The 26,519-nt window shown below is 38.6% G+C and overlaps 1 protein-coding gene across 5 annotated transcripts in view; it reads left to right on the forward strand.

Annotated features, from left to right (window-relative positions):
• Positions 1–26,040, forward strand: part of cyth1b (cytohesin 1b) — a 48,119-nt gene extending 22,079 nt beyond the window's left edge. For 2 of the 5 annotated variants that reach the window (XM_081697626.1, XM_081697623.1), the window contains exons 2-13: positions 11,658–11,740; positions 15,661–15,725; positions 16,733–16,799; positions 17,197–17,315; positions 19,081–19,161; positions 20,018–20,130; positions 20,639–20,787; positions 21,309–21,420; positions 23,681–23,757; positions 23,841–23,912; positions 24,030–24,184; positions 24,538–26,040. In XM_081697626.1, the coding sequence (XP_081553752.1) occupies positions 11,658–11,740; positions 15,661–15,725; positions 16,733–16,799; positions 17,197–17,315; positions 19,081–19,161; positions 20,018–20,130; positions 20,639–20,787; positions 21,309–21,420; positions 23,681–23,757; positions 23,841–23,912; positions 24,030–24,184; positions 24,538–24,616 (1,172 nt within the window). In that variant the 3' untranslated portion in view covers positions 24,617–26,040. Of the gene's footprint in view, positions 1–26; positions 308–4,558; positions 4,746–11,657; positions 11,741–15,660; positions 15,726–16,732; positions 16,800–17,196; positions 17,316–18,206; positions 18,241–19,080; positions 19,162–20,017; positions 20,131–20,638; positions 20,788–21,308; positions 21,421–23,680; positions 23,758–23,840; positions 23,913–24,029; positions 24,185–24,537 lie in introns of those variants that run through there. The other 3 variants (XM_081697625.1, XM_081697627.1, XM_081697628.1) reach the window with 3 other exon arrangements.
• Positions 26,041–26,519: the final 479 nt, after the last annotated feature.

Below are 26,519 nucleotides of genomic sequence, written 5' to 3' on the forward strand. Positions count from 1 at the left end.
GGATTGGCTGCTAGAAATTAATGCGTGGTAACTCCCAGTTTGCAAAGCATGGCATGTTAGCACCCATGTATGTTTTACCGCAGCAACCGAAAGTTTTTAGAGTGGTATTTTGAAGCAAGTTTCTTCTTTCCACTTTGCTATTAGGGTGAGAGAATCTAGCTAGCTAAATTATAAACGTTTCTAGTTGTTAAGTAAACATAATCCAGCTAGTTTTACCAATACCCAAGCAAAGGTTATAAGTTTGCTCGGGTATACAGAGCACCCAAAGCGCTGTCAACGATGGTGCTGAACTCGGAAGATGGAGTCGGTGAGTAAATCGAGACTTTGTTGGCTAGCAAGCTAGTTAACGTTACTGGTCCCTTATAGCTAGCGCTTGTTTGTTCGCTACTTTAAAAAATTAATTCAGTTTTCAAATGCCACTTGTTTTTTAGCTACATTTTCTTGATGTCTAATGACTGTCGATTGCTCACGGAAGTGTAACAGGTCCATGCCTCTTTTTAAACGCGAATGAACAAAATATCCATGTTTAATAATGTTCGTGTTAAGCTATCGCTAACTAAGGATAGTTTTGTGCCAACGGAATGTGCACTGTTGATATCTGACAATCATTCGTCATGTAACTTTTTTATACTGTATAACATAGTAAAGGTGCAGATAAGGTTCTGCTAAAACTGGAATAAAAACCTATGGTACGTTGTGTGTATTTTCAAACTGAGTTTGCTAGGTTAGCTAGCGTTAGATAGCTAGCTGAGTATATTGAGCCCACTAGCCAACAGAGTAACCTTCGACTGTCCTCTGGCATATTCGCTATTGTGTTTTATTTTTTATAAGTTACGTGAACTCGTATGATACTATTGAGACAGAAGCAGGTAATCTAGTTTGAGAGACACGATCGCTTATTTTTGCTTTTCTTGCCATCTCGCTGAGATGGTTTGAATGACGTTTTATTAATAACTAAATTCGAATTGTTAATTTAAGTTAGTTGTGTTTTACCATCTGCTGGCCTTCTGGAATAGATGAAATATACATTAAAATGCTATTTAGTCCAGTGCTTGCTATAAATTGTGTGCTTATCATGCCTTATCTACTACTCACAACGCCAGCTTGTTTCTACATTTTGTTTTTGCTTTGCACTTTTACTTTTCCACTCCATTCACGCCATTCTGTTCAGGCCTGTGAGGGTGTTAACAGTACCAGTTTAATATCACAAAAACAGGACATTCTATTGTAAAATGGTCAACAGTTAAGATAGCACTGGTGTTGGATCTTTGTAATGTTTAATACATGAAAACAAACAAAATGTTTGAAAGGGTTTTTTCCTACCCATATATTATTTATTTATGGTTAACAGTAGTAGTGTTGGTGTTTTTATATTTTATGAAAGGATGTTAGAAAATAATGTCCAGACCAAAATGGGCTTCAGATCATATATTTTGTTGTGATCAAATTCAGTTTGGTTACGTATTCAGTTCAAATTCAATTAGTTCCTTAATCCATAACTGAGAAAATGTCCTGAAGCAGCATTCTGTAAATCTTATTCTAAAAGGGCCACAGCACTAAACAGCTTGTGTTCTAATTATTGCTCCCTTGGTAAGATGATTCATGTTTGAGGCTAGGGACACACTGACCTTACTGTTGGCCATCAGATGGTGTCAGTGCCCAACAATCACCTGGGCAGTGTGTTCTGCACCATTAGCTTGTAGTTGGTTCTTGTCAGCTCTCTGTTGGCTGCTTGTGCATGTTGAATCGGTGTCAGCGGTCATTCACAAGGGAGTGTTATGAGTGGCTGTTCAGTCTAATTTTGATTTAAAATGAGATGTTATAGACATAAACTGTTTTGTTTTTGTTTGTTTTTTGTCATATTGTGGTTTGATCTACCAAGGCAGTGTGCTTGGCTAACATCATAGTATGCTATACTGAAAGTAATTTTGTTGTGTTGACTATGTAGAGAACAGAGAGAACATTTGTCTTTACTGTGACATTACTATATGTGATTTTATGGAAGGAATTGGAGCTCCAGAAGAAGTGGGAGTCATTCAGAAGTCAGTACACTCATTATAAAAGCGAACACTTCGGGAAGCAGTGGTTTCCATTCCATTTATTTTCTTTTGTGCAGGTGCACATATGTGTGTTGTTCATCATCTAGTCTGGTGTGTTTGAGGATAAACACACAGGTAACAGAGCTGAGGGAAGATCATCAGTCGCTTATACTTGGCATTAGATTTTTGCTGTCACTTTGGTGTGTCCCTAGCCTGATAGAACAAAAAAAACACATACACTGCTCAAAAGAAATTAAGGGAACACTTAAATCACACATGGGATCTCAGTGAACAAAAGTTGAAAATCTTTACTGATATAAATTGTGTACTTCGTTGAGAACAAAATGACTAACAACTGTTAATGGAAACCAGAATTATCAACCCACTGAAGGTTGGATTTAATATCGCACCAAAGATCAAAAGTATTAAAATTGAAATCACAGACTGATCCAATTTGTGTGAATTTCATCATGGCAACTCATAATGTGACCCAGTAGTGTGTATGGCCTCCATGTACCTGTATGCACTCCTGACAACCTCTGGGCATTCCCCAGATGACACGGTGGATGGTGTCTTGGGGATCTCCTCCCAGACCTAGATCAGGGCATCGGTGAGCTCCTGGACAGTCTGTGGTGTTGGATGCACTGTTGTATAATGTCCCAGAGGTTCCCAGAGTTGGATTTAGTTCTGGGTAACATGAGGGCCAGTCAATGGCATCAGTGTCTGTGGCATCCAGGAATAGCCTTGAAACTCTGGCCACATGAAGCCAGGCATTGTCCTGCCCCAGGTGGAACTCGGGGTGCACTGCAGTAGTGTAAGGTCTGACAATGGCTCTGAGGATTTCATCCAAGTACCTAAGAGTAGTAAGGGTACCATTGGTTATCACTTGGAGGTTTGTGTGACTCTCCAAGGATATGCCTCCCCAAGCCTTCACTGACACCGCGAAGCCGGTAATGCTGGATGATGTTGCAGGCAGCGTAACTTTCACCATAGCACCTCGAGACTCTTTCACCTCTGTCACATGTGCTCAGTGTGAACCTACAATCATCTGTGAAGCGAACAGGTTGCCAGTGCGGCCCTGCCGATTCTAGTGTTCTCTGGCAAATCGCAGTTGAGCTGCAAGATGCTGGGCTGAGAGCACAGGTCCCACCCACTAGAGGACGTTGTGCCCTCATGCCACCCTCATGGATTTTGTTTCTGACAGTTTCTTCAGAAACATGCACACAAGTAGAATGGTGGATGTAATTGTATAGGACACTGGCAGTGCTCCTCCTGTTCCTCCTTACACAAAGGAGAAGAGATCAGTACTGCTGCTGGGATGATGCCTTTCTATGGCCATGTCCAGCACTCTTCATGTAATGGGCTATATCCTCGTATCACTTCCATGCTCTTGAGTCTGTGCCCATGTCCTGGTATGTCCTCCACGTTCTTGAGACTGTGCTGGGACATCCAGCAAACCCTCATGTGATGGCATGTATGGATGTGCCATTGTGGAGGAGCTGGACTACCTGCGCAACCTGAGTGGGCTGCAGGTACCGCCTCACTACCAATATTGACAAGGACACAACAAAACGCAGTACTGTAGAGAACAATCAGTCAGGAAGTATAAGGAGAGAGCAATTTTCTGTGGCTACCACCTGTAAAACCATTTCCTGTTTTTTTTTGGGGGGGGGGGGGTCTTGTTGTTGCCTCTCCAGTGCACCTGCTGTCACTTTAATTTGTACCAAAGCAGGTGATAATAACAGTTCAAAGGCATTTTCTTCACTGAGGTGTAAAATGTCAAATGAACTTGTGAGTTGGAGCCTGTTGGTGGCAGAGTATACTGAAGAGTATTGGTTATAGTGACAGATGTTGAGTGACCAGTAAAATACTGCTCTCACACTTCACACTGATCTGGCTAGCCTTATTCACTGCCTTTGTGATCCTGCTGAGCATAGCCCAATTTCCTAGAGGACCTGTCTGTCTACCCAGTGTCTGCAGATACCAGCTGTTCGTTTGTTTAGTTACAGAAATGCTTTTCAGTTGTATGTTTGCATTAGAGTCAAGAGTTCATTTCCATGCATGGAGAGAAAGAAATGACAACACACAGTACACCTATCTGAACATGAACACATTTAAGAGGGACATGTTTAGTAACTCTCTACTTACTTGGAGAAAGATGGTACAAAGTGGATGTGAAACATGGTGAATAGCTATTGTGTAGTGACTTTTGTCCTACTTCTGTGTTTACCATCATACCTCTTTTTCCTTTTTCTCTTGTTCTCTTTTGTCTGCATCACTTACTCTGTTTTTAGTGTCCCCTCACTGAATAATTTCAGGGATAGTGCACAGAATAACCACAGGGTGGCGCTGAGCCTACTAATGCCTGTGGTTGTGCTGGAGGAGAGGGGGGAGGAGAGTGGTGGTAGGTTTGCACTGATTGGTGGGCATACGGAGGGGGGAGGCGGTTATAGGGAGAGCAACTGTACTGGCTTTAATGCCAGTAGTGCTAGTTTCCTGTGCTTGTCCTGGTCTCTCCTCTGGCCTGTCTCTGCTCTTTATTGGACTGGATAGCATTGGTTCTTCTAGCAGCATACTCAGTGAGTACACAGGTCACTGGGGATTACAAGAAGTGGTCCTACTGCTAGTAGTATGTATAAACTCATCCTGGTCCTTTGATCTGGGCAGGCAGACTGACTGATTCACAGCTCATGATAACAGAATGAAGTAAGTGCTCATTGTACTCACCCTTTACAGAAGGACTCTTGGATAGATTTTCAGCAAATAGGCCTAAATTTAACTGAAGATCTGCATTGGTTTTTGTTTGTTTATTTATTTATTTATTTACTTTAGCTTTGTCACTCGTATATATCCACACCCTTTGCACATACACACATACAATTAGCAAGAATTGTTACTTGAGTGACATTGGGGCAAACCCAGCACATTTTGTGTTTCGATAAGCTTTTGTGCATGCATGTCCATGATGACTCAGTTGCTCTGTTTGGCTATTGTTTGTTGGCCCTTCTCTTATCAGTGTGTGTGCAGGAATTCTGGCTTCTTTGAGCAAATGTTGCAAATGTTAGAGAATGCTTGCCTGGCTTCTTTTATTTGTTGTCTTTTGACTGAGATCTGGAAAGTTGTTAGCCAAGTATAAACTCTTTATTATCTGTCATTTTCTTAATTTGATAGGACTCATTCTAACCAGCTTGTTAAGTGTTGTTCTTTGACGTGCAGGACAATTCAGAATCACTGTAGCTTTTTGAAAAATTGTTTTAATTTCCCTAAAACTTCAGTTCTTTTAATACAGCATTGTACCATTGCTTTGACCTAATGTTTCACAGATAATTCAGTTTCACTGTGATGCAGGACAATTAACCTCAAATTGCGGAGAATCTTTAATATGTATAATGACATTCTTGCGTGTGTTTGGCATGCATGTTTCTGCTCAGTCATTAGGAAGAATATGTTGAGCTTGGGACCTGTTTTTTTAACTATCCTGAATGTAAAGTTTTTAATAATGTAACACACTCTTTATCTTTTCATAATGGTAAATTATGCAATGGTTAGGAACTTAACCATTTTCCATTTGGCCTGTTGAAAATGGTTTCCATTGTATGGTTAATTAGCACAATGACAGTTTTCCAAGACAAGGCACTGTGCACAATCTTCTTACCAATGAACCAGATTTTATTTGTGCATACCAAGTGGTCATTGGATGCTCAGTGTTCTCTGTGGTATGTAGTGATAGTGTGTGAATGTAGCTTGCCAAAACCATAGTGTTCAGATTGTCACATGGCTGTGCCCTGTGAGACTAACCACCAGGTGCACTGCTGTTAGTGTGTAAAGAGGCCATACTGCTGGGGACATTCAGTAGGAGATAGGAGTATCACATTTCTAGCCCATTATGATCTAGGCCTAGTAACAAAGATCATGTTTGTGATATTTAGAGTGAAACTCTTATAGTAGGCGTAATGCTAAACAGCAAAATGCTATGAGGTTTAATTTGTTGATGTGACGGTTGTTTATAAGGAATCAAGCTAATTAATTCTAATCTGATTTAAAATGAGAGTTCCATGATATAAGTCCATAAGAGCACATTGCACCAATTTGTTTAAAAAAATTTTTTTTTTTTTTAGTTATAGTGCATAAAATTTGTCAGTGCGTAATATCTGCATAATACTGGAAAAAATATTACATGCAGTACACTGTATACAGTACACTGTATTTTTAAAGTACCAGCTCTGAGGCAATAGTCCATTTGTGTATTGTAATATTGCTGCAGCATAACTTCATTGGTCCTTTGAAGACTACCAGGTGTTATGGAAGGCTTAGACTGTGTTCCTGCCTTTTTGGTTCTGTCTTAGTCAATCACCCTGAGCTTGCTCTGTGAGCCTGATTGTGCCCTGCTGATTTCCTTCTGCGCTTCTACAGAGGCAGGCCTGCCCAGAGGCTTGCTGGTGTATGGTATGCTTTTCAGTAAAGATTGGTAAGATTGATAAGTGTATATTTTTGAATAAACAAACTACATTTCCCTTTTGGTGCACTAGCATAAAAACGTACTGCAACCTCTCTTTTAAACATGTAGCTACATATTTTTCTAGGCTTCATAATGTATGAAACAGGCAGAGAAATGAAGTGCTTGTGATTTCTGTAGTTGGCATGGCATTTCTGCGCGCACCCCCCCCCCCCCCACTATATTGTGATTGGCCTGATGCTACCATGCGGTTTCTCAACCCAGAACTCTTATAGAGAACTAATAATTCATTAATGTTATTGAGTGGATAAAGAATTTTACTTATTAAACTGAGATACTATTGTTTTATTTTTAATTAGGGCATGTTGAGAGAGTGCTTTATTGTGTGATATTTTTAGTCAGATTAAAGTAACCAATGGACCTTCTTGGGGCCTTTTATCATTTTATTGGCCTAAATGTGAAGGTGTGCAAGGTTGTGCATTACAGTTAGGAGTTGAGCATCTCAGAATTTAAGGATATGAGATACATCTGAGTCTCCAGGATGTAGCACTCGGGCATCCTGGAGCACAGGGCAGCTGCAGCGTTCTCCAGCAGACTCTCAATCAGACACACCTACTCTCAGAAGACAAAGGGCATGTGGCTTATGCTGTGTCTTACATATTTATCACCGCTGCTGCTGGATGATTCTGTGGGGGTTTTCCTTCAAGGTACAACTGTCTCTTCTTACTGATTTGGTTTGGTCTTGCCTATAGCCCAAGTTTAAAGTCACTAAGTGGGTAACACAAAATTAAACTCATGGAACTCAAATCTGATACTACCATGTCACCATAATTCATCATATTAGTGCTGATTCCAGCATATGTTGATATTCAAAGACTTGTGCAGAGAACGTAAAGCTTACTGATCTGTGCTAGTCTATGACTTGCAGTGCTGATGGGTTGCAGATGTCCAACGGGCAATGATTTAGTTTTAGAAAGGCAGAGGGATGACATGGAAGGGTAAGACCGGTGTTTCTTCACACTCAGACTAGGATCGCTATCCATCAGATGTCTTTTGGTTTAGCCATTAGGGTTTATTAAAACAAAAATTTGTGTGTCAATTTTGTAGCACAAAATAACGTAGGGGTAATGTGTAGAGTAGAGATGGAGTGATGCCAGTTTTTCCGTTACTGATCCGATACCGATATCTTGCATCTGAATATTGTCCAATATTATTTCCATTAAAAACCACAGTGGAGCTGTAGTTTAGTTGTTTGGGGGCATTTAAAAAAAAAATATTATTACTATATATGCTTTTTTACAAAGTTAAGGTCTACAGCGGTGTGTGCACAAACTAGCCCATCTGTTATCATGTGACTTGCTAAAACTACCCTGGCTGTTATCACATGCGCTGCGCTGCTGCAAAGCACTGCTGTGCTATTTTCAGTCTGGATTTGTGATCGTAACAGATCAGTTTCTTTAAAAATTTTCACCGATTTCCAACTCGAATCTGTGCTATCTCTATTGTCTCTTTTTTGTGCCACTTCTGTTTTCATTTCAGCTATAATTGTAATGGGAAAATGTGTGAATATGTGCAGATGCGGGACGGCCAGGACTATTGTATTATGTAGTACAGGCTCTTAATTTAAAAAAAAAAGTTTAATAATGAAAATCCTGATTTAATCTGAAAATGTATATGTTTGCAAGAAATGTGAAAAAAATTGATAACTGATAATTCATATGCAGTAGGCCTAATTAATCTCAAATGTGGCTTGTAGATGACAGGCTGTATCAGATCATTTAGAATTGTTTTGTTGTTGTCTATTGTAAAATGATGTAAAATTGTAACTTTTATGAACAACTGGATACTGTACTGACATTAGCTCTATTTCAGTGAGAAATAGCATTTTATTGTTATTTTTTATTTTACTGATTTACAGCTTATGATGAGGTTATGCAATACAAATCTTTGCAGATTGCACTGTGTTTTAAACTAATGTTAACCAGTTTTACATAGCAAGCTATTGAATATAATGCCATGACATGACAAACTGCCACATGTTCAATAGGATTTCGAAGCTGTTAAATACAACAGATTTGGTTTAGAATATTCTAATGACTAGCATTATTAGTGCTATAAGGAAACAGTAACAATGGCATATAACCATTAGCTTATTCTGTCAGATCAGATAAATTTCGCACTATGCTGCTGAGCTATGTGTTCTCGTGCACCCGCATTTGTTCACAGTCCACAAAAGGATATTTCTTTTAAGTGCTTGAGCTTGAAAGTTTTACTTCTGTGGAAAGCTCCTTTTTATTTTTTACATATTTCATGTTAAATGTATGCGTCCTCTTTAATAAAATGTCCCCAGATCTTGAATCCTTTCGAGCATTTAAAAGGTAAACAAAAAATCTACACATTAACACATTTAGGCTCAGTGTAGGAAGAATCCTCAGTGGAACCTCTTTTCTGTTTTTCTGTTTGGCTGCTGACTGCAGAGTTCTGCACTGTCAGCTGGTGTCTGGAGGCTGAACAGAAAAACTGATGATCGAGAGAATTTGCCTGATTAACATTTGTCATTGTCTGGCAGCTTTGTACTCATCCAGCAACAGGGCGTCTCAGGAAACCTAAAGCTCCGAGAACCCCTTATGTTATCATGTTGCTTTATTTGGTATATTTTAACATGGGTTCAGTTGAGAGAAGGCAAGCTTTGCTGTTTGTTGGAAACATGAGAATTTAAGCCCTCATTTAAGCCCACTTTTAAGATTTTGTATTGCATGAACATTGGTGCAGAAAATTGTTGTACATGATGGTGTGGTCAGAGCTGTTGTGCAGTGCTCTAAGGCTGTTTAGACTAAAGTATCCAAAATTATATTTGGTATTTGGTCTAAAAATGATGCCAGACCCTGGCAAACCCATAGGCTGCATTATGGCAAGCTCTAGCTTGTTCTATGTTAAGATGCCATTGCTATATAATGGATTGTTTCTTTTCAGTTTCTCATTGTTTACACAGTGTTTCCTGTTGGAGTACTATTGAAACTGTAGCTATGGTTTCCACTGAATTGGATATATCATTTTGGTGGCAGTAATAACAAATAGACCACATAGATATTACCAATACCCCTGAAATACCAGTACAAATGAAAACCATTCCAGGTTTTTTCTGGATTGGTCCTGTTAAGTTAATGTGTTTTGTGAATAAGAATTGTGCTGCATGTAGTTTTCTTTCTTCGTCTCAGGCATGACAGAAGGAAGTTGTTTTAGTTGGTTGGTATAGTTGTGAGATGTTGGTGTAGGGCTGTTTGGGAGGGGAGCTACTCATTCCTCTATATAACCTGCCTGTCAAGCATCTTGGTTCCCAGACAAAGGGCTGATAATGGGTGGTAAAAGAAGTGTGTTACTGTGGTCATTAGGGGGTCACTAAGTGAAAAACATTTCCTTGTATTTGTAGTAAAATTGTATTTGCTTACAGGGAGTACACAAGTGCCAGTTAGGAATTTCTAATGATGTCCAGACATTATGGACAGGACAATTCCTGACACCAGCAACATTTTATATTCAGTCTAAAAGGGGCTAACTAGTATTGTAGCCCACCAGTCTGGTTGTGTTATAGCTTTAAGCAGGCCAATAATTTTAGACTAAGGATTTCAATCAGAACAGCTAATGGCATGATTGAGAGAACTGCCTTAATGACATGAGCATTTTATTTATTTATTGTTTTGTGTTCTATCAAAGTTCTCAAACACCATGTTTTGTATCTGGTTTTATTATGAGAGGTACGTCTGGGACAAAATACTTATATGTATGCTTCTCAATCTGCTTTATTATTTTAAGAGAAAACTACAGAATTTGCTGGATCCAATTTGGTGCTGGGCCAGTATAACTGAATACAGGAGTGTTTGTTTGAAATTTAATAATTTTCAGTTAAGACAAAAGGCCAAAAGCTGTGGCTGGTCAGTTGTTCACAAAAGAAGTGATTGCTACAATCCTCAAAGATTTATGACCTAAATGTTTACTAAGAACTGAGGTAAGCGAGAGAGGTCATCATTATTTGTTGGCACTATTTTTATTTTAGGTTTGCGGCACATAGGCCATATGTGGTTTTCTTTCTCTGACTGCCCTTTGGCGGTGCACTTATCCTAAAAGAGACTGATACAGCTCAACATGTGCCTTTATGGATTTAGCGTAAAAGGCACAGGATGTGTGCGATGCCCTATATCAAAGCTCTCCATAGAATGGCTGACCGTTCTGCTTAGGCTGCGACAGAGAATGGCTAACTTGGATTTGGCCCACAAATAAGGTCTTGAAATATGCTGTTCAATATGGTTCTGTGTTGTTATTATTAGAAGATCCCCCTGTATTTCAGGACTGGTTTATATGCCATGTTTTTTTTTGTTTGTTTTTTTGAAGATTTGCAGATTTGCATTTATGCAGAACATTAAAAAAATCTCTCCTGTTGCTCCATATTGGTCTATGTTCTAACAAGCATTTTGCTGGTTCTCAGTTGCTTGAGAACAACGATGCAGAGTATATGCTGGATTGGCTGTCTTGTGCTGTGATTTGACTAACTAGACCATGCTCTTCTGTGTCCCCTAATGTGATCAAAAATGTGACTCATATTTCTACCTTTTTGAAGAAGGATGAGGATAATGATGATGAACAGTTGCCAGTAAAACACTGGTGAATAAACAGATGACACTTATTTCTATCAGAGATATTTTTATTTTACAGTTTGTTGCATAGTCAACAAAATGAAATAAAAATACTCAAGCTAAAACGTATGTGCAGCAGATTGAGAGGTGAAACACTAGGCAGGTGTATGTCCCAAACTGACCTATTTTTCTGTGTGTAGTGAACTGACTGGGCATTCAGTCATGTCTGTATGATCTTTTAAATATTTATTGAGAAAGTGTGTGCAAGACTGGGTCTTCTCTTTAATATCTGTCTCAAATGGATAATTATTTGTGTATGTGTGCACTGTGCATGTCTGCACACACATCTTGGCCTCATTTATGTCACAAACTTGGCAAAGATGCTCATTGGAACATTGTATCATTAAAATCAGCATACAGGTTTGTCTTTCCTTCAGATGCAGAATCTCTACCAAGTACCTGCACCTGGAGAATGTGCTTTGGCTTCTAATCTTTGTCACATGCTCATCATTCTTTCCCTTTGCTTCCCAGTACCAGATGACCTAACTCCAGAGGAGAAGCAGGAGCTGGAAAACATAAGACGGCGTAAGCAGGAGCTGCTTGAGGATATACAGGTGAGTATTCTCTACCCGTTTTACAGCAGCCTCTCCACAGGGAGGTGTTTTAAACACATAGTAAGACTGGATGGTTCAAAGGCTCATGGGGGTCTTACTATGTAACTTCATCATAAATACCAACTAGTTTGTAATGATAATGCCATCCTCTTGTGGGTCCAACTGCCCATGGTCTTAAACATTTGCACTTATTTTCTTTGTTAAAATCTTAGAGGCATATTTTAATTACCCCTTTAAAGTTTGCAGTGTCTAGGTTTGCACTTTTAATAAGCCATGAATCAAAAGGCTCGGATGGACAAAGGCAAGACTGTGGTATTTTCAGTTTTAGTGTAAAGGGATGATGGGCCACATGTATGGCTGAGTAAAAGACTATGATGTGCATTGCTGATGGGGGTCAATGGACTTTAAAACAGATGGTATTGCAACTTCAGTTACGCTGCTGTTTTATGCAGTTGGAATACTGATCTCTGGTTCTTCTAAGGCTTGAACTCTTTGGCCTCTTCGTTTCCTCAAATGACTTAATCAATTGAGTAAACCTTAATGGAATTTTGTTTGCATACCATGTGAATTGGTATCGGCACCGTGTGACCCCTCATTCATTTGTCATTCCCTGAGTGCCCTTTGCATTGCATGCTAGTAACAGCTTGAGGAAAAAATGATGTCTTTCCATCCGTACAGGTGACTACACCAGCATAGTTTTGGAGCTTTGCAGGAAATTTAATATAAACACAATATATGTCCTTAGTACAATGACAGACACACAGTTTGACTAGGGAATTTTTGTTTGACTGTTCATTGTGTTCCCCTCTCTTTTGATTTAATATCATCCTTTTTGATTGCACATTTTTCACATTTTTTTTCCCTATTCTGACCACAAGTGATCTCAGCATCATTGTTGTAAAAGTAATGTTGGGGAAACACCACAAAAACACATGAGGAATTCTGTTGGCATAACAGTTGATAAAAGCACTGCTTTATTAACTCGATCCCCTTGGAGCATCACATGAAGTCTCATGATGAACTACAGTGAGGGAGTCTATGTACTGAGTATTTGACATGCCTTAGTTTTATCCCATCCTGACTGTGTGTGTGTGTGTGTGTAAGGGGGGGTGTAAGTGGCAGTTGTTGAGTACAGCGCTGCCAACTTTGTTGAAGAACTGTTGGCTGGGATAATGTACAGGGTTTACAGTGCCTAGAACTTCACATGTTCCAAGCTGATGAGCCATGTGATGCTCTGGTGGGAAGTTGTTTCAGAGACTTTTTGTAGGTGAGGCAACCTGGTTCAGTCAGCATTCCAGTACCATGTAACTCATCATTCCCTGATCACCCTCAGCCCCAACACTTGTATGCACCAGCTGCCACAGTTTAAAAGGGGAGGAGAGGGCCACCCACATACTGCCCTAGAAGACAAAGGGCTAGTAAAACAGCTCTACTTGTTTGATAGGTCTCAGGGCTTGTTCTCCAAGTGTTTGCTGGTTGAACCAGAAATAGAGCATTGCCAACGACGGAAGTACTGAAAAAATAATAAGCAATTAGTAAGGGTGTAATAAATCCAATACAGTATTTAAAAAAAAAAACTAACAAAAAACATTTTATTATTTAAAAAAATATCAATATTTCTCTTTCTTTATGATTTTCATAGGCTTTACAAGGTTTTATATGAAGCATGCTATGTAGAATTAGCACCAACCTCAAAATGGGAAATATGTAAAATTAATTACCTTGAGTTAATAGCACTGATGTTTTGCCATCCTAATGTATTCTAACGCAGTAGTAAGTTACACTGGAAATCATTAGCCCTCTGTGTTAGAGTTTGTTTTTGGCCACTGAACCAGAAATGGTCAGATTTTGAATTGATCCAACTCACTTCATAAGCTGTGCTTGCAGTTAAGTTCCTTTACAAATCTAGTTACTGATGGTATCCAGCGCAGCTGTCATTTCCACTTGGGAATAACTGGAGCTGATTGATAATGTGGATCTGATGCTCCCTCTCTGGGCCGATGTTTCTTGTCCTAAGCTTAACACTGATCAGTCTAAGTGCTTCCTGTCCATTTATCTCTTCAGAGAGTCTTCAGTGTATATGAATGAGTGCAGGGCATAAAAAAATCTTTATATTTCTCTGTTTACCTTTCTGTTTGTCACTATATGGAATTTTGTAATTAGACTAAAATAAATAGTTCAAATACTATTTATTTATATATTTGTTTTTGTTCATTCGAAGAGGTCGAAATAACAAGGTTAATATATTGATAAGCTAAAGTTAGTTTCATTGTGATAAGGTTGAATGATCAGATGTCCAGTGTGCTTTGTGAACTTGGTTTCTTTCATGATATTGCAATGGTTATTGGTTGATTGTGTATGTGGGGACTGCTTTTTAGTGTTTGTATAATCCATAAAAACATGTCAGACATCAGCACATTCTCAGGTGGGACTGTGATCCAGACTTGATGGTTGATGCTCATGAAAAAGAGACTTGCGTAAATGTCAAGATGGTGAGCTCATGGCTGCCATTCAGAGACATTCACAACCTAGCAACTTTGTTAAGCAACCATTTTTATTCAGTCTGTAAATGCCTTCCTTTCCCTTAGTAATTGCCTTATGTCTTCCCTCAAGTGAAAAAGCAAACCAGAGCATTCACTTAGTTCCTAATTCATCTTTTTATGAGCCTGTGCTGTGACTGAAATTAATTATTCAAATGCTCCCTGTATGAGACAGGTCAGTGGAAGAGGCACGTGTACTCTTATAAAATTATTCTTTCATGCTGCCACTAATTGTTTCTTTAATAAACTTTATTGTAGGCTTGAAATTATTTTCTATTAGATGATTGACTTAAGATACCCATAGTCACATCTCTAACTGTATAAATGCATGTGGTTCTTTCTGTTCAAACAAGGAGGTTATCAGGTTTGTGTTTTATTTCAGGCTCTTGCTGCCTTTGAACAGGCCTGGCATTTACAGTTTGTGTGCTGAGTTTGAAGCAAGGTTTCTGGGTCACGCACTGTAGGAGGAGAGGTGCTTGGCCATAATAGGGTTGGGTCTGGTGTTAAAAGGATTCTTGCTTTCACCTCAGTATGTGTTAAAGTATGGGCCATTGGGAGGGTAATTATGCATCGGTATGTATCCTGTATAGATTTGTAATATGAGTAGTATTGATCCAGGCATGGGCTGCTAGATGATTGTAGCTTGCTTATGCAGGCAGTATGGATATTAGACAGAGTCTGCAAACCAGCCCCCACACAATCACCTAGTTGGTGTATACCCAGGTACTGCTACAGCTCCACTACAAAGGAGGATGGAGCTAATGGGTTGGTCCTAAGTGCAATGGATTACATGCACAGTAATTCACTTATCCACTCACACACACATCCATATAATAGTCCACACCGCAGAAAGCCAATTACAGTCCCATATGCTACCCATGGCACACATGAATGAGCCACTGTCAGCCAATTCTTTACTTATTTTGTCACTTGATCTTCTAGGGCTTTTTTGTGTGTGTGATGACCTGCCCAGTGAGTGTGTTACACCTGACACTGCACCAGCAAGCACCCCATGTTAGTTACTGAATCACCAGCTAGTCAAAGAGCTCAAAGAATTCCTCATAACCTCGCCTTTAAAATGACAGCCCCCCCCCCCCCCTTCTTTTTGTTTCATTCGTACTAAGCCTACTTTCTCACCCTTTTTAACTTGAGGATTATATGCAAGGGCTAGACCGGGGCTGATATAGTGAAATGTCTTATTAATGCCTGCATAGTCATTGTTGTAATGTTAATATTCATTTTGAGTCATAGAAGTCTCAAGCATTCCTTGTCACATTAAGAAGAATGTTGGGGAGCTTAGCAAGACCAGCCTTAACATTAATATTCCTTGTTTTAGTTCACTCATCCTCTGTCCCTCTCCCTCTGTCCTGTCCCCCCCAGCAACTCAAGAATGAGATAGCAGAAGTGACGAATGAGATTGAAAACCTGGGTTCCACTGAAGAAAGGTTGGTGGTGGTTGTGGTTGTTGTTCTTGTTAGAAATAGTAGTATTGCTATTACTGTTGTACATGTTTTGGTGGAGTGTGTTCTACACTCTTCCTACCTATTTTTGATTCTGGCTATAAAGGTTTTGATGCTGGATCTGATATTTCATAAGCTTTATAGGCTCCCTTAAATAAAACATTTCAAATATACATTACGTTTACATTATGGCAAAACTCACTGTTCAGTAATGCAAGCTCTTAATGTAATTTGTAAGCATTGGAAAATCAGATTGTATCAAATCAGAAGTCATAAATTGGTCTCTTGTTGGTCAAACTGTATCAGATGTTTATACAGTTTATATAGAATTGGTTCCTGCCTAAAAGGCTTGGGTACAAAACCCTGCCCTTTGTCAGCCTTCCAGAGCAGTTTACTGTTTCAGTGATGCATTCAGATCATGGTAGATATAATGTAAACATAGTGCTTTAATGATGTGCTGTTTGACATTGTAGTACAACATGAAACACTTCATACATACCTTTCACATCAGCTCATACATTAAAAATGAAATGTGATCTCATAGCATGCAGGGGAATTGGAAGGTCAAATCTGTATTATCATAAACCAGAATCTGAGTAAGAATTATCATACTGACATTATCATCGTCAATATGCAAGCTATAATTACAAAACTAGAAGTTAGTAGGATTATGCTACACAATCTGTTGGTTGGAAGCATAAGATTTTGTTTAAAGATTTACATGTAAAAGCAGCAGCGTTTCTACTTTTGCAACATCCCAGATACTCCCCACTGCTAAAAGTAATACATCCAACCAGCAATACCACTGGGCCCCAGTGGTTATTAATGCTCATATTAGGAAAATAAGACAGACATAGGAAGGCAGTAGGTGATTGAGGTGATTGAGGAGGTTCATCATATCATCATATGGCTCTTGCTCTTTGCTCGCTTCATGCATTGCTAAAGAAGAAAGAAATGTTTCTGATTCAGCCCTGACACCTTCATACTCACAGGAAAAACATGCAGAGGAATAAGCAGGTTGCCATGGGCCGAAAGAAATTCAATATGGATCCCAAAAAGGTAGTGTGTGTGTGTGTGTGTTTAATTGTGTCTCAGAATTTGTGCCTCTTTCATCTGCCTTTGTGTTTGACATGGAGGACATTTTATGGTCTACTTATGCTTAGACGATGCCTTTCCCCAATATATAGTTCACCTGGTTTACTTTTAAAATTTTGGTATCATTAAATACCTGTCACTTCACAGGTCACTCATTTGACCTGAGTAATATACCAAATAATATATCCAATATTACTCTTATACAGAAGTTAGACATACAGGTAAACTCAGAAGAAAAATATAGGTAGTATTTTATGATAGCCTTATGAAGTTAGTTAGAGCTAAGCCATGTGCTGTAGTTCTGGTAATGACACAGATGCTGGCAGTCCATCTGTGATCTGACTGTGGTGTCTCTTCTCAGGGGATACAGTTCCTCATTGAGAATGACCTACTGAAAAACACGTGTGAAGATATTGCTCAATTCCTTTACAAGGGTGAGGGCCTCAACAAGACGGCAATTGGAGATTATCTTGGTGAAAGGTGAGTGATTAGCTGATGTAACGGTTGGTAAACTGGTAGTGTAAAGTGTCACATTTGAATGCTTTTAGTGCTCCCCAGGTGTTACCATTACCATCTGGCGGTTACTTTAAAAGGAAACTGGACCACCATCCCTGTGTGGATTACCTCTCCCTTCCTTGGAACTTATATAGGTTGAGTCAGTGTTTTACCAGATGATTTGTCATTTTTCATTATGCACATATTGCTTGACATCAGAGAGACCTCACAAGTGACCTTTGATAAATGGAGAAATTATGAATGAGTCATAATTTTTCTATTTATGAAAGTTAAACAGCTAATATTTAAAAGTTAATATTCGCTTTGACGATAATATGCTGTGCTGAACACAAAGTAGCTATGCTGTCAGATGGTTCATAAGCCATGAACCATTTTATCCTAGAATGGACTGTTTAGCATTTAACACAAGTAGAGGTTAATGGTAGCTCAGAGCAATGGTAGCTCAGTGGTTGAGGTACTCAACTTGTTGCCAGTTCAACCCCTACCACTGGTATGTTGCCACTGTTGGGCCCCTGAGCAAGGCCCTTAACCCTCAATTGCTGAAGTTGTACTTAGTCATAATTGTAAGTCGCTTTGGATAAAAGTGTCAGCTAAACGCTGTAAACTTAGAGATGGCAAAGAAGAATACATTGTTTGAGAGGAACCAGGCACAAGCTAATTCTGTTTTCACTGGTTCATGGTGAGATTGTGCTGCTGTTCCTGGAGTCTAAGCTCAAGGGAACATTACATCAGCTGTCATTAGTTTGCCCTCAACAAAAGCATTTCTGTTTGTCACAAGCCTTGATCTATGTCAATCGGAATGGCCATTTCCTCTGTTTTTAGTGCTGTAGTTTTCTTTACAGCTCCAGTACACATTTCTTCATGGATGCAAATGGATTATCAGCACCAGGTGACCAGAACTAAGAACATTGGAGCTGGTGTCCAGTTTTGTTATTTTCCAGTTATATCTGGGTTTGTCAACAAGTTCAGTTTGATTTTAAAAAAATTTTTTTTCTGTTGTGAACGTATTAAAACAGAAAAGAGAGATATTTACTTGTTTTCAACAAAAACACCAACAAATAGGCTGGAGACTGTGTCTGCCCTCGTTCTCATCATCAATCCATCCCTATCCCATCACACACACTTAGGAAATATGATGGTGAGGCATGCACATAGTCTTCGAGCGTAAGTGAGAGGGAGGGAAGGAAGGAAGGAAGGAAGGAGTTTGGGGAGTTGGAGTGTCAAATGGCTATTCTGTCAAAGTAGGCTAATCCATTTACAGCTCACTGAAATCAACTGACACGTCCCATTTTCTTTCTGGGTGCGTTGGGCCAGTGTTGGTAACCATGGACACCATTTCCAAAACAGATTGCTTCTCTGAATTCTGAATTCAGTTATGGATAACTCATCTTATGGATAATCGAAAAATTGATTATTCTTAGTTAATGCCTGTGAGAATTATGCATGTTAAATTAAAGCCACAGTTGTGGATTTGTGAAGCCTGTATAATCGTTGATCTTTTAAGATGGCAACATTTTAAAAATCCTTTACTTGCCTAGATCAATTATACTCTTAATCCTTTTGACTTAGTATTAGGGTCACCACCTGCCTTGCAGTCTCACAAAATGAACAACAATAATGTAATTTAATGTAGTACAAATGGTTGATGAGCATATTTTGGTGTTGTAATTTGTTATTCGGTCATCATACTATACCAGTGATCATTTATTCTTTATCCTCTTGGTTCCAGAGATGAGCTCAATATAGAGGTCCTTCATGCCTTCGTGGAACTTCATGAATTCACAGATCTGAACTTGGTCCAGGCTCTCAGGTAAAAATCTATGAAACAGTTCTTAGGCGATACTGCTAATAATTACAAAAACAGCAACAATAACAATAAAATTGTATTGAACACCTTACAGAGAAGTAGCAGGTAATATAAAAAATAACACAAATTAGAGAGAGATTTTTAGACTGAGTTTGAAAGAAGAAATGGTAGATCAGTCAGATAGCACCTGTACTCTGAAACTCTCTCTCGGTGTATGACGCTTAATAACTTGACCTCACGTAAAAGAAAGTGATCTGAAGAACTACTGGCAGTTCTGTGCTACAGGACATTGTAGACCTGTAAGGGTGCTAGAGCCCAACTATCTAAGTTATGGCTCATGTTTAATGCAAACATTTACTTTCCAAGCATTAGGAGACATTAATAAACTCAGTATATGTGTCGCTGACAGAGGACAGTGAGGATAGCGAGGGTGAAAAAAAAGCTGCTTTTGTGTGTGAATCGATTAGAGGGCAGCAAGCACACCTGGTCATAAATTCAGGTCTTACAAGCAGTGAGCATGTGCTCTGACAACTGGACCAAAGAGCCCTCTCTCTGGCCCAGCAGCCAGAGTACCCATTTAGTCTCCTTCACTGCCGTCTTCTTCAGGGGGTGATGGTCTCCATCACAGGGATATTTAGTTTTAACTGCTCTTAAAAACCTCTGGACATGTACTATTTGTTTGAATCAAACAGAGCATGTCTCACCCTATAGTGAAATGATAATGATAAATAAGAAAGATGTTGGAACTAGAGTGGTAGTTCTTTTTTTAAAGTAACATTTAATATTTTAATGATTTCATAATATATTAATATCATAGTGATATAATGATTAAGTATATTTGCCTTATTGCACCATAAAGACAGTTCTTGTGGAGTTTCCGGTTACCAGGCGAAGCTCAGAAGATAGATCGCATGATGGAGGCTTTTGCCCAGCGTTACTGTCAGTGCAACCCTGGAGTCTTTCAGTCCACAGGTGAGGGTGCATTTGTTTGCTGGAAGTTGGTTTATATCATTCTACAGTTCCGATTCACATTTCTTACTGGTGCATTTTCTTTTGTAAGCCCCAAACCTCCCCCTGCGTTCTCTCACCACCCACTCACATAGTTACTCATACATGAGCTTGCCCTCTTGCTCAGCCCTCATCAGCACTGTTCTCTGCCAGGCTAATGTGCTTTCTTGTCTGTGAATGCCACCGATTGTGGTCTTTCCTGGGAATGGAAAGCACTTGTAGAATTGCATGATTACAGTGCTCTCCTATTACCAGGCTATTTGGCTTATCATGATCAACATTTATATTTTGAAAGATTGTTAGACAGTGAGTGGATATAATCTTAACATCCATCATGTGAATTCTTTATGACCATGTGCTAAACTGTTAAAATTATTACATAAATGCAAAAAACCCCTCCATAAATGCGGAGTCTTATTCCATTTGAAGGCTGATGGCACTAGTTTAAATTGTCTTTCGATGTTCTCTGTAGATACTTGCTATGTTCTTTCGTTTGCCATCATCATGCTGAATACGAGCCTGCACAACCCTAACGTGAAGGACAAGCCAACAGCGGAGCGCTTCATCGCCATGAACAGAGGCATCAACGATGGTGGGGACCTACCAGAGGATTTACTTAGGGTCAGTTCCTCGTTACAGTACTGCTGCATCTTATCACACATTTAAATGTGTATTATACAGTAGTCCGTTCCGACCAATGTGACTAGCTGAAAAGCATTTTATATGTGGTGTTATATCTGATAACAGCATGGTTACTTCACTATTAGTTATGCTCCTAACCACTGGTTGCTAAGTAACAACTGTTGCTTTTCTCCAAACTACTGCTAACTTCTTTTTTTTACAGAAGAAATTGATATTGACATGAACTCTCATTTTTTTACATACTAAAACCATTCCATAAAAGCAATAGAACACTTAATTATGAATAATCTAAGATTAAATCATAGCCATGATGTTATTTGCTATAACTCCCTCTTCTGTTCTATTGCCTTAATCAGATAGAAATCTGAGAAATAATTTAAAAAAAAATAGTTTAACCTATACATGTACGGCAAATACCATGGTGCCTGTTCAGTGGGTTTTTGCACAGGTCAATTTTTCACATCTTTATCTGCCTATCCGCCACTCACCCACACCTACAGAACTTGTACGAGAGTATCAAGAATGAACCCTTTAAGATACCTGAGGATGATGGCAATGACCTGACCCACACATTCTTTAACCCAGACCGGGAGGGATGGCTGCTGAAATTAGGTGAGCGTCTAGGCTTACTCTGAGGCTGAGGGTAAGCAGAGGGGGTGCTGTCTGGTCCAGAGCAGGGTCCCACCACCCAAAAGGTTTTAGAACAGTTGGCTATAGGAGCTTTGTGACTTCCACTGGTGGTGAGTGATATTCTGTGTTGCTTGTATATAAATTGGTTTGTGAGAATTTAAAACCCCCCCAGAGTTTTTCAGTTCAGTAAAAGTTGCAAATACAACTGGTACAACTAAACAGTTCAACTGCAGCAGAGAAAACCTCCCCATATTATTCTACAGTGGCAACATTTGGCTATGAATGCTTATTTCAGCAATGATCTCCAGATTACACAGCCTATAAAAATTTAGTAAAGCATGAACTTAATTGGAATTTAAAAAATTGATATCAGTGTGCACATATCAACTCATGTTGTGTCAGCTCAGAGCACTGCTTGGTGAGTCAAAGAAACCAATCAAATAGCATGTAGAGGAGGTCAATATTATAAGATTAGGCTGCCATCTGGTGGGAATTCATAATGGTGAAAATTTATACAACATGATTTTTTTTTTATGATTTTCATATATATTTTCACTTTTTTTCTTCCATTTTTATTTATTTTTGTTCTCCATGTTCTTTCTTCAGGAGGTATGTAAACTGATTCTTCTTTTAGCCAAAAAGCTATGCTTCTGGGTGCTTTTGTGGTGCCTTGCTCTCATTATTAACTCCTTTGTTGAATTGGGTTTTTTTGGCCATTTGAATTTAACAAGTATTTCATTTTATTCAAATGAAATTTATTTTGCTTATGGTCTCATTTCATTTGTTCCATAAGGCTGATGTGGCATTTCCTGTGCATTTCTGCAGTGCTTGCAATGTGTGAGCTTCATCATTGATGTGCTCCCTCTGTCCCATATAACTGAACTAATATTGGTTTAAAGGGGAAAAAAAAAAACCTAGGGAATTTTGCTTCTAAGGTGACACACAGTGCAAAAATGACCTCCTATAAAGTTCCACAAGGCAGAACATGGCAACATTGCTTTAAAAAAAAAAAGAATGTGCACAGTGTTATCCAACACTAGTGCTGTTATTTCCAGCATGGTAAGATCTGTTCTGATCTAGAACAGAAATAGTTTCTGGACTTGTTTGAATGTTGAGTAGTATTCTACTGCTGATCTTTACATATTTTTTTTCCCCCCAGTAATCAATTGAGTATATAGTTTGTAGAAAGCTGGATATGCTCAAACTGACTCCAGGTCTGATTCTCAGAAATGATCTTTGATCATGCCTCTTTCTCAGATGGTGGAACAATGGTAACTAAAGTTAATATTAAATAAACAAGCTAATGGGTAAATAATGACTTAATTCCAAAGTTAATCTGTGAAAATGTGATGATAGTCATTCATATTCCACACAGCCTGTATAACCTGGAGTAGGGGTTATACTGTTTAAACTGTTTAGCTGCATAAGACCATTGTGAACCTGGAACCAGATGTAGTCATATGTGCTATGGAGGTCTATGGGGGATAATTTATTTACTGTATCTTTAGAAGCATGCATTTCCACAAAACACAATTTGCATAATGTCAAAGTAAAACATGCACAAATTGGTTTTCCTAAAACCAAAAATTGTGGAATTTTACTTTAGGTTTTAGAGGGTGAAGTTTACTTCATCACTTTTGAGGGCTAATTCACAAAGTGGGGTCTTTTTTAGTTTTCCAATTCATTTTTAAAATATTAGGAAAAATTAGGAAAGACTGCTTAGACTAAAACCAGTTTGTGTAGAATTTTATGCAGTAGTTGTCAGTGCCATGGATCTGTTTGAAAAGGTGGGAAAGAGTCTGACTCATGTTAGTCTACCAACCCAGCACAAATATTTACTCCCACAAAACAACTTATTTGTTTGCGTAGGGTTTGTAGGGTTCCTACCCCCACCCAAATCGAAAACTTGATGGCCCCACCCATATAAAATGAGAATTCACATTTTACTGCCCCCCCCCACCACCCCCATCTCATACTTTTCAATTATCTTTGCATTCATACTGAGGTATTCAGTGCTTTTTTAAAAAAAATTCTTGTTGGGATCCTAAGCAAACCATTTTAAATGCCCTAATGTGATTTAACCATACATACATCTGTCTGCTGCAGTACCCCAAACCTCATCATTCTGCATTTTTCTGCTGCTGCTGCTCTCATCTGCTTCTCAAATGTTAACCCAGTTCTGACTCACCTTACTATTAGGTGATCACATTAATTCACTGACCTGTTAACCCATTTTGTACAGGAGGACGAGTAAAAACATGGAAAAGAAGATGGTTCATCTTAACAGATAATTGTCTTTATTACTTTGAATACACCACAGTAAGTAACCCAGCATTTTGTGGTCAATTAGATTGTTTGCAGTTGTTTTCTTTTTAGGCTTATTATTAATTTGTGTTTTTAAGGATAAAGAACCAAGAGGGATCATTCCCCTGGAAAATCTCAGCATTAGGGAAGTGGAGGATTCAAAGAAACCAGTATGCTTTTGTTGTCCTGTTATCTCTGTATATGTACTACTTTTGCACTGCATACCTATCTACACATTTGGACAGGTTGCTATTTTCTATTAGTCTAGTTAATGACTCTCTTTACAGAACTGCTTTGAGCTCTTTATCCCAGACAGTAAGGATCAAGTGATCAAGGCCTGTAAGACTGAAGCGGATGGGAGGGTGGTGGAAGGTAATCATACATTTTACAGAATCTCAGCCCCAACCACTGAGGAAAAGGAGGAGTGGATCAACAGTATCAAGTGAGTGGTCTTCTGGTCTTAACACTCAAAGTTCAAAGACTATATTTATAATACATTATTAGCCTTTATGGCTAATAATATATTTATTATTTGGGGGGGGGGGGGATTTGATTGTAACCTAAATTAAAATGAGATATTAAATATACTATACTTTTCACTTTCTTGAGAGTTTTCACATGGGGGGGGGGGGGGGGAGAGAAAGTAACTTGTGTTCTAAATATATTTACTAAAAAGTAAACAGTTTTAGAAGTCATACACATACATTTGAGATGTGGTCCAAGATTTCGTGTCTGTCTATAATGACTGGACAGGGTTCTGTTGTAAATAATTTATTTTCTACCATCTCTTTCCAGAGCTGCCATCAGCAGGGACCCCTTCTATGAAATGCTTGCAGCCAGAAAGAAGAAGGTGTCCTCTATAAAGAGGCAGTAGGAGCACTCATCTCTGAGACTTTGCTCCATGTTTAACAAAGAACATGTGTGGACCTGAAAATAGGCCTATGGTTTGGGAAGTGAACAAATTAACCCCCAAAACCCATGAGCCTGCACTGGACCTGTTTTGCTCAGGAATTTCCTGGTGTTTTGAGGAGAAGGTTACCAACACTGGGAGTCTGTGTGAGCCATAAGTCTGTTAGTTTCTTTTCATGAATGCTTCATCAGGGTTGCTTCTATGGTTCTGAAGTGATCATTACATAAGTGGGCATGTAAAGCCTAGATCAGTATGTGATGTGATGGAGCTGGAGAGACAATGGAGTGGTCTTTAAACAATAGAGGCCTTCAAACAGTGTTACAAAATGGCAGAACGTTACACAATATATGTTTTCTGTGTACTTGATTATTTTAGTCAGTCGTTCCAAGGCTGTTCTTCTTGCTTGGGACTTTGAATACATCCCAGATTATACCCTGATCAGCAGGTCTGACAATGTGGCATATGAATCAAACATTTCTAACCTAGATACCATCAAAACCTTTCCTCTGAGTTTATTTTTTCTTTAATACATATGTAGATGAAGAAAATGTACTTATTTTTCCACAACTTCTAATAAACCACTGCAGTTCTGTATCTTATATAACCGCATTTAAATAATTGACTTGCCTCCAGTAATTTTTTGCTTTTCTAATATCTGCTGTGATGCTGCTCTAAAGCTGCCTCCTCTTTTAAAAAAAAAATTTAAAAGGGAGATCACATTTGTATTTTTGCATATCTGCCTGAGTTTGTTTGCCTGACGTACAAATCGTACCTTTTTAAAATCAGTTTGTTTCTTGCTGTTCCCAACGTTTTAATGATGAATTAGAATAGTACTATGATGCTTACAGTACTCATTTACAGTAGGCTTTGAAGGAACAAAGGCTGTTTCATGCATTTCACTTTAGCACTATTTCTCTTGGCTGCTTTTTGCTTTAGCTTGTCATAATTCAGTAACTAGACCTTGTTCACTGTGGAAATCCACTGTGGAATGGTTGTTTTTATCTGGGATCTATTCATGGATGAAACGTTAAATTTCAAAAAGCAAACTGCTGATTCAAAACAGTTATTTTCCAAAATGTGTATCAGGCCATCATATTTTTAAAAGAAATGTTTGGTTTAAATGTTTATTCATTGATTTTTGTTGTTGCAGAGTACAAATTCAGTGTGTAAGCCTCAGACTAACATATGCTTGTTCAGTTCAAGTGCACTGATAATTGAGAAACGTTACATCCCAGATAATTTATCAATGCTGTATATACTTAAAATAATTTATATTTTTGTCAGAATGTATGTTTGTATAAAAATGAGTTTGAGAGGAACTTTCCCTTGTTATTTGATTGTCAATGTTATCTTGTGCTAAAATAAAATTGGTACACAGATGGCACCAAGTTTACTGCACAAAAGCTGAGTAAATAGTTTTTAGGTTGTCTAGATTGGTTTTATATCTTAAATAGACCAGTGGTTTGGTATTGGCTGGGATTTTATCAAGTATTTTAAAAAGTTAAAACTACACACGTTCCCTGCTCTGCGCTTCTATGACTGGGTTTTTAGAGTAGGTACTCAAATCAGCATGACTAGTACATGTTAAAATTTCAAAGAAAGTAAGCATGTTGATCTTCATTCTATCAATTGCATTCCAGTAGTTATCAGTGTAGTAGCCTGTAAACCACAGATGTCGCGTGTCATTCCAATGGTAGAAATTTCAGGTCTAAAGGATTTATCTAAAGATGAACAGGAATATTACTACCTAAGATGGCTAAAGCTATTGCGTATTCAAATTACATCAATAAATTAGGTGAACACTTAATATCCCTTTCTGGTATATCATCCATTTTTCAATGATTAGTCTATTAAGGGGTGAAAACCA

This window comes from Electrophorus electricus, chromosome 15, assembly GCF_041902795.1.
Source record: "Electrophorus electricus isolate QZ-2024a chromosome 15, ASM4190279v1, whole genome shotgun sequence".
Taxonomy (NCBI): Eukaryota; Metazoa; Chordata; class Actinopteri; order Gymnotiformes; family Gymnotidae; genus Electrophorus; species Electrophorus electricus.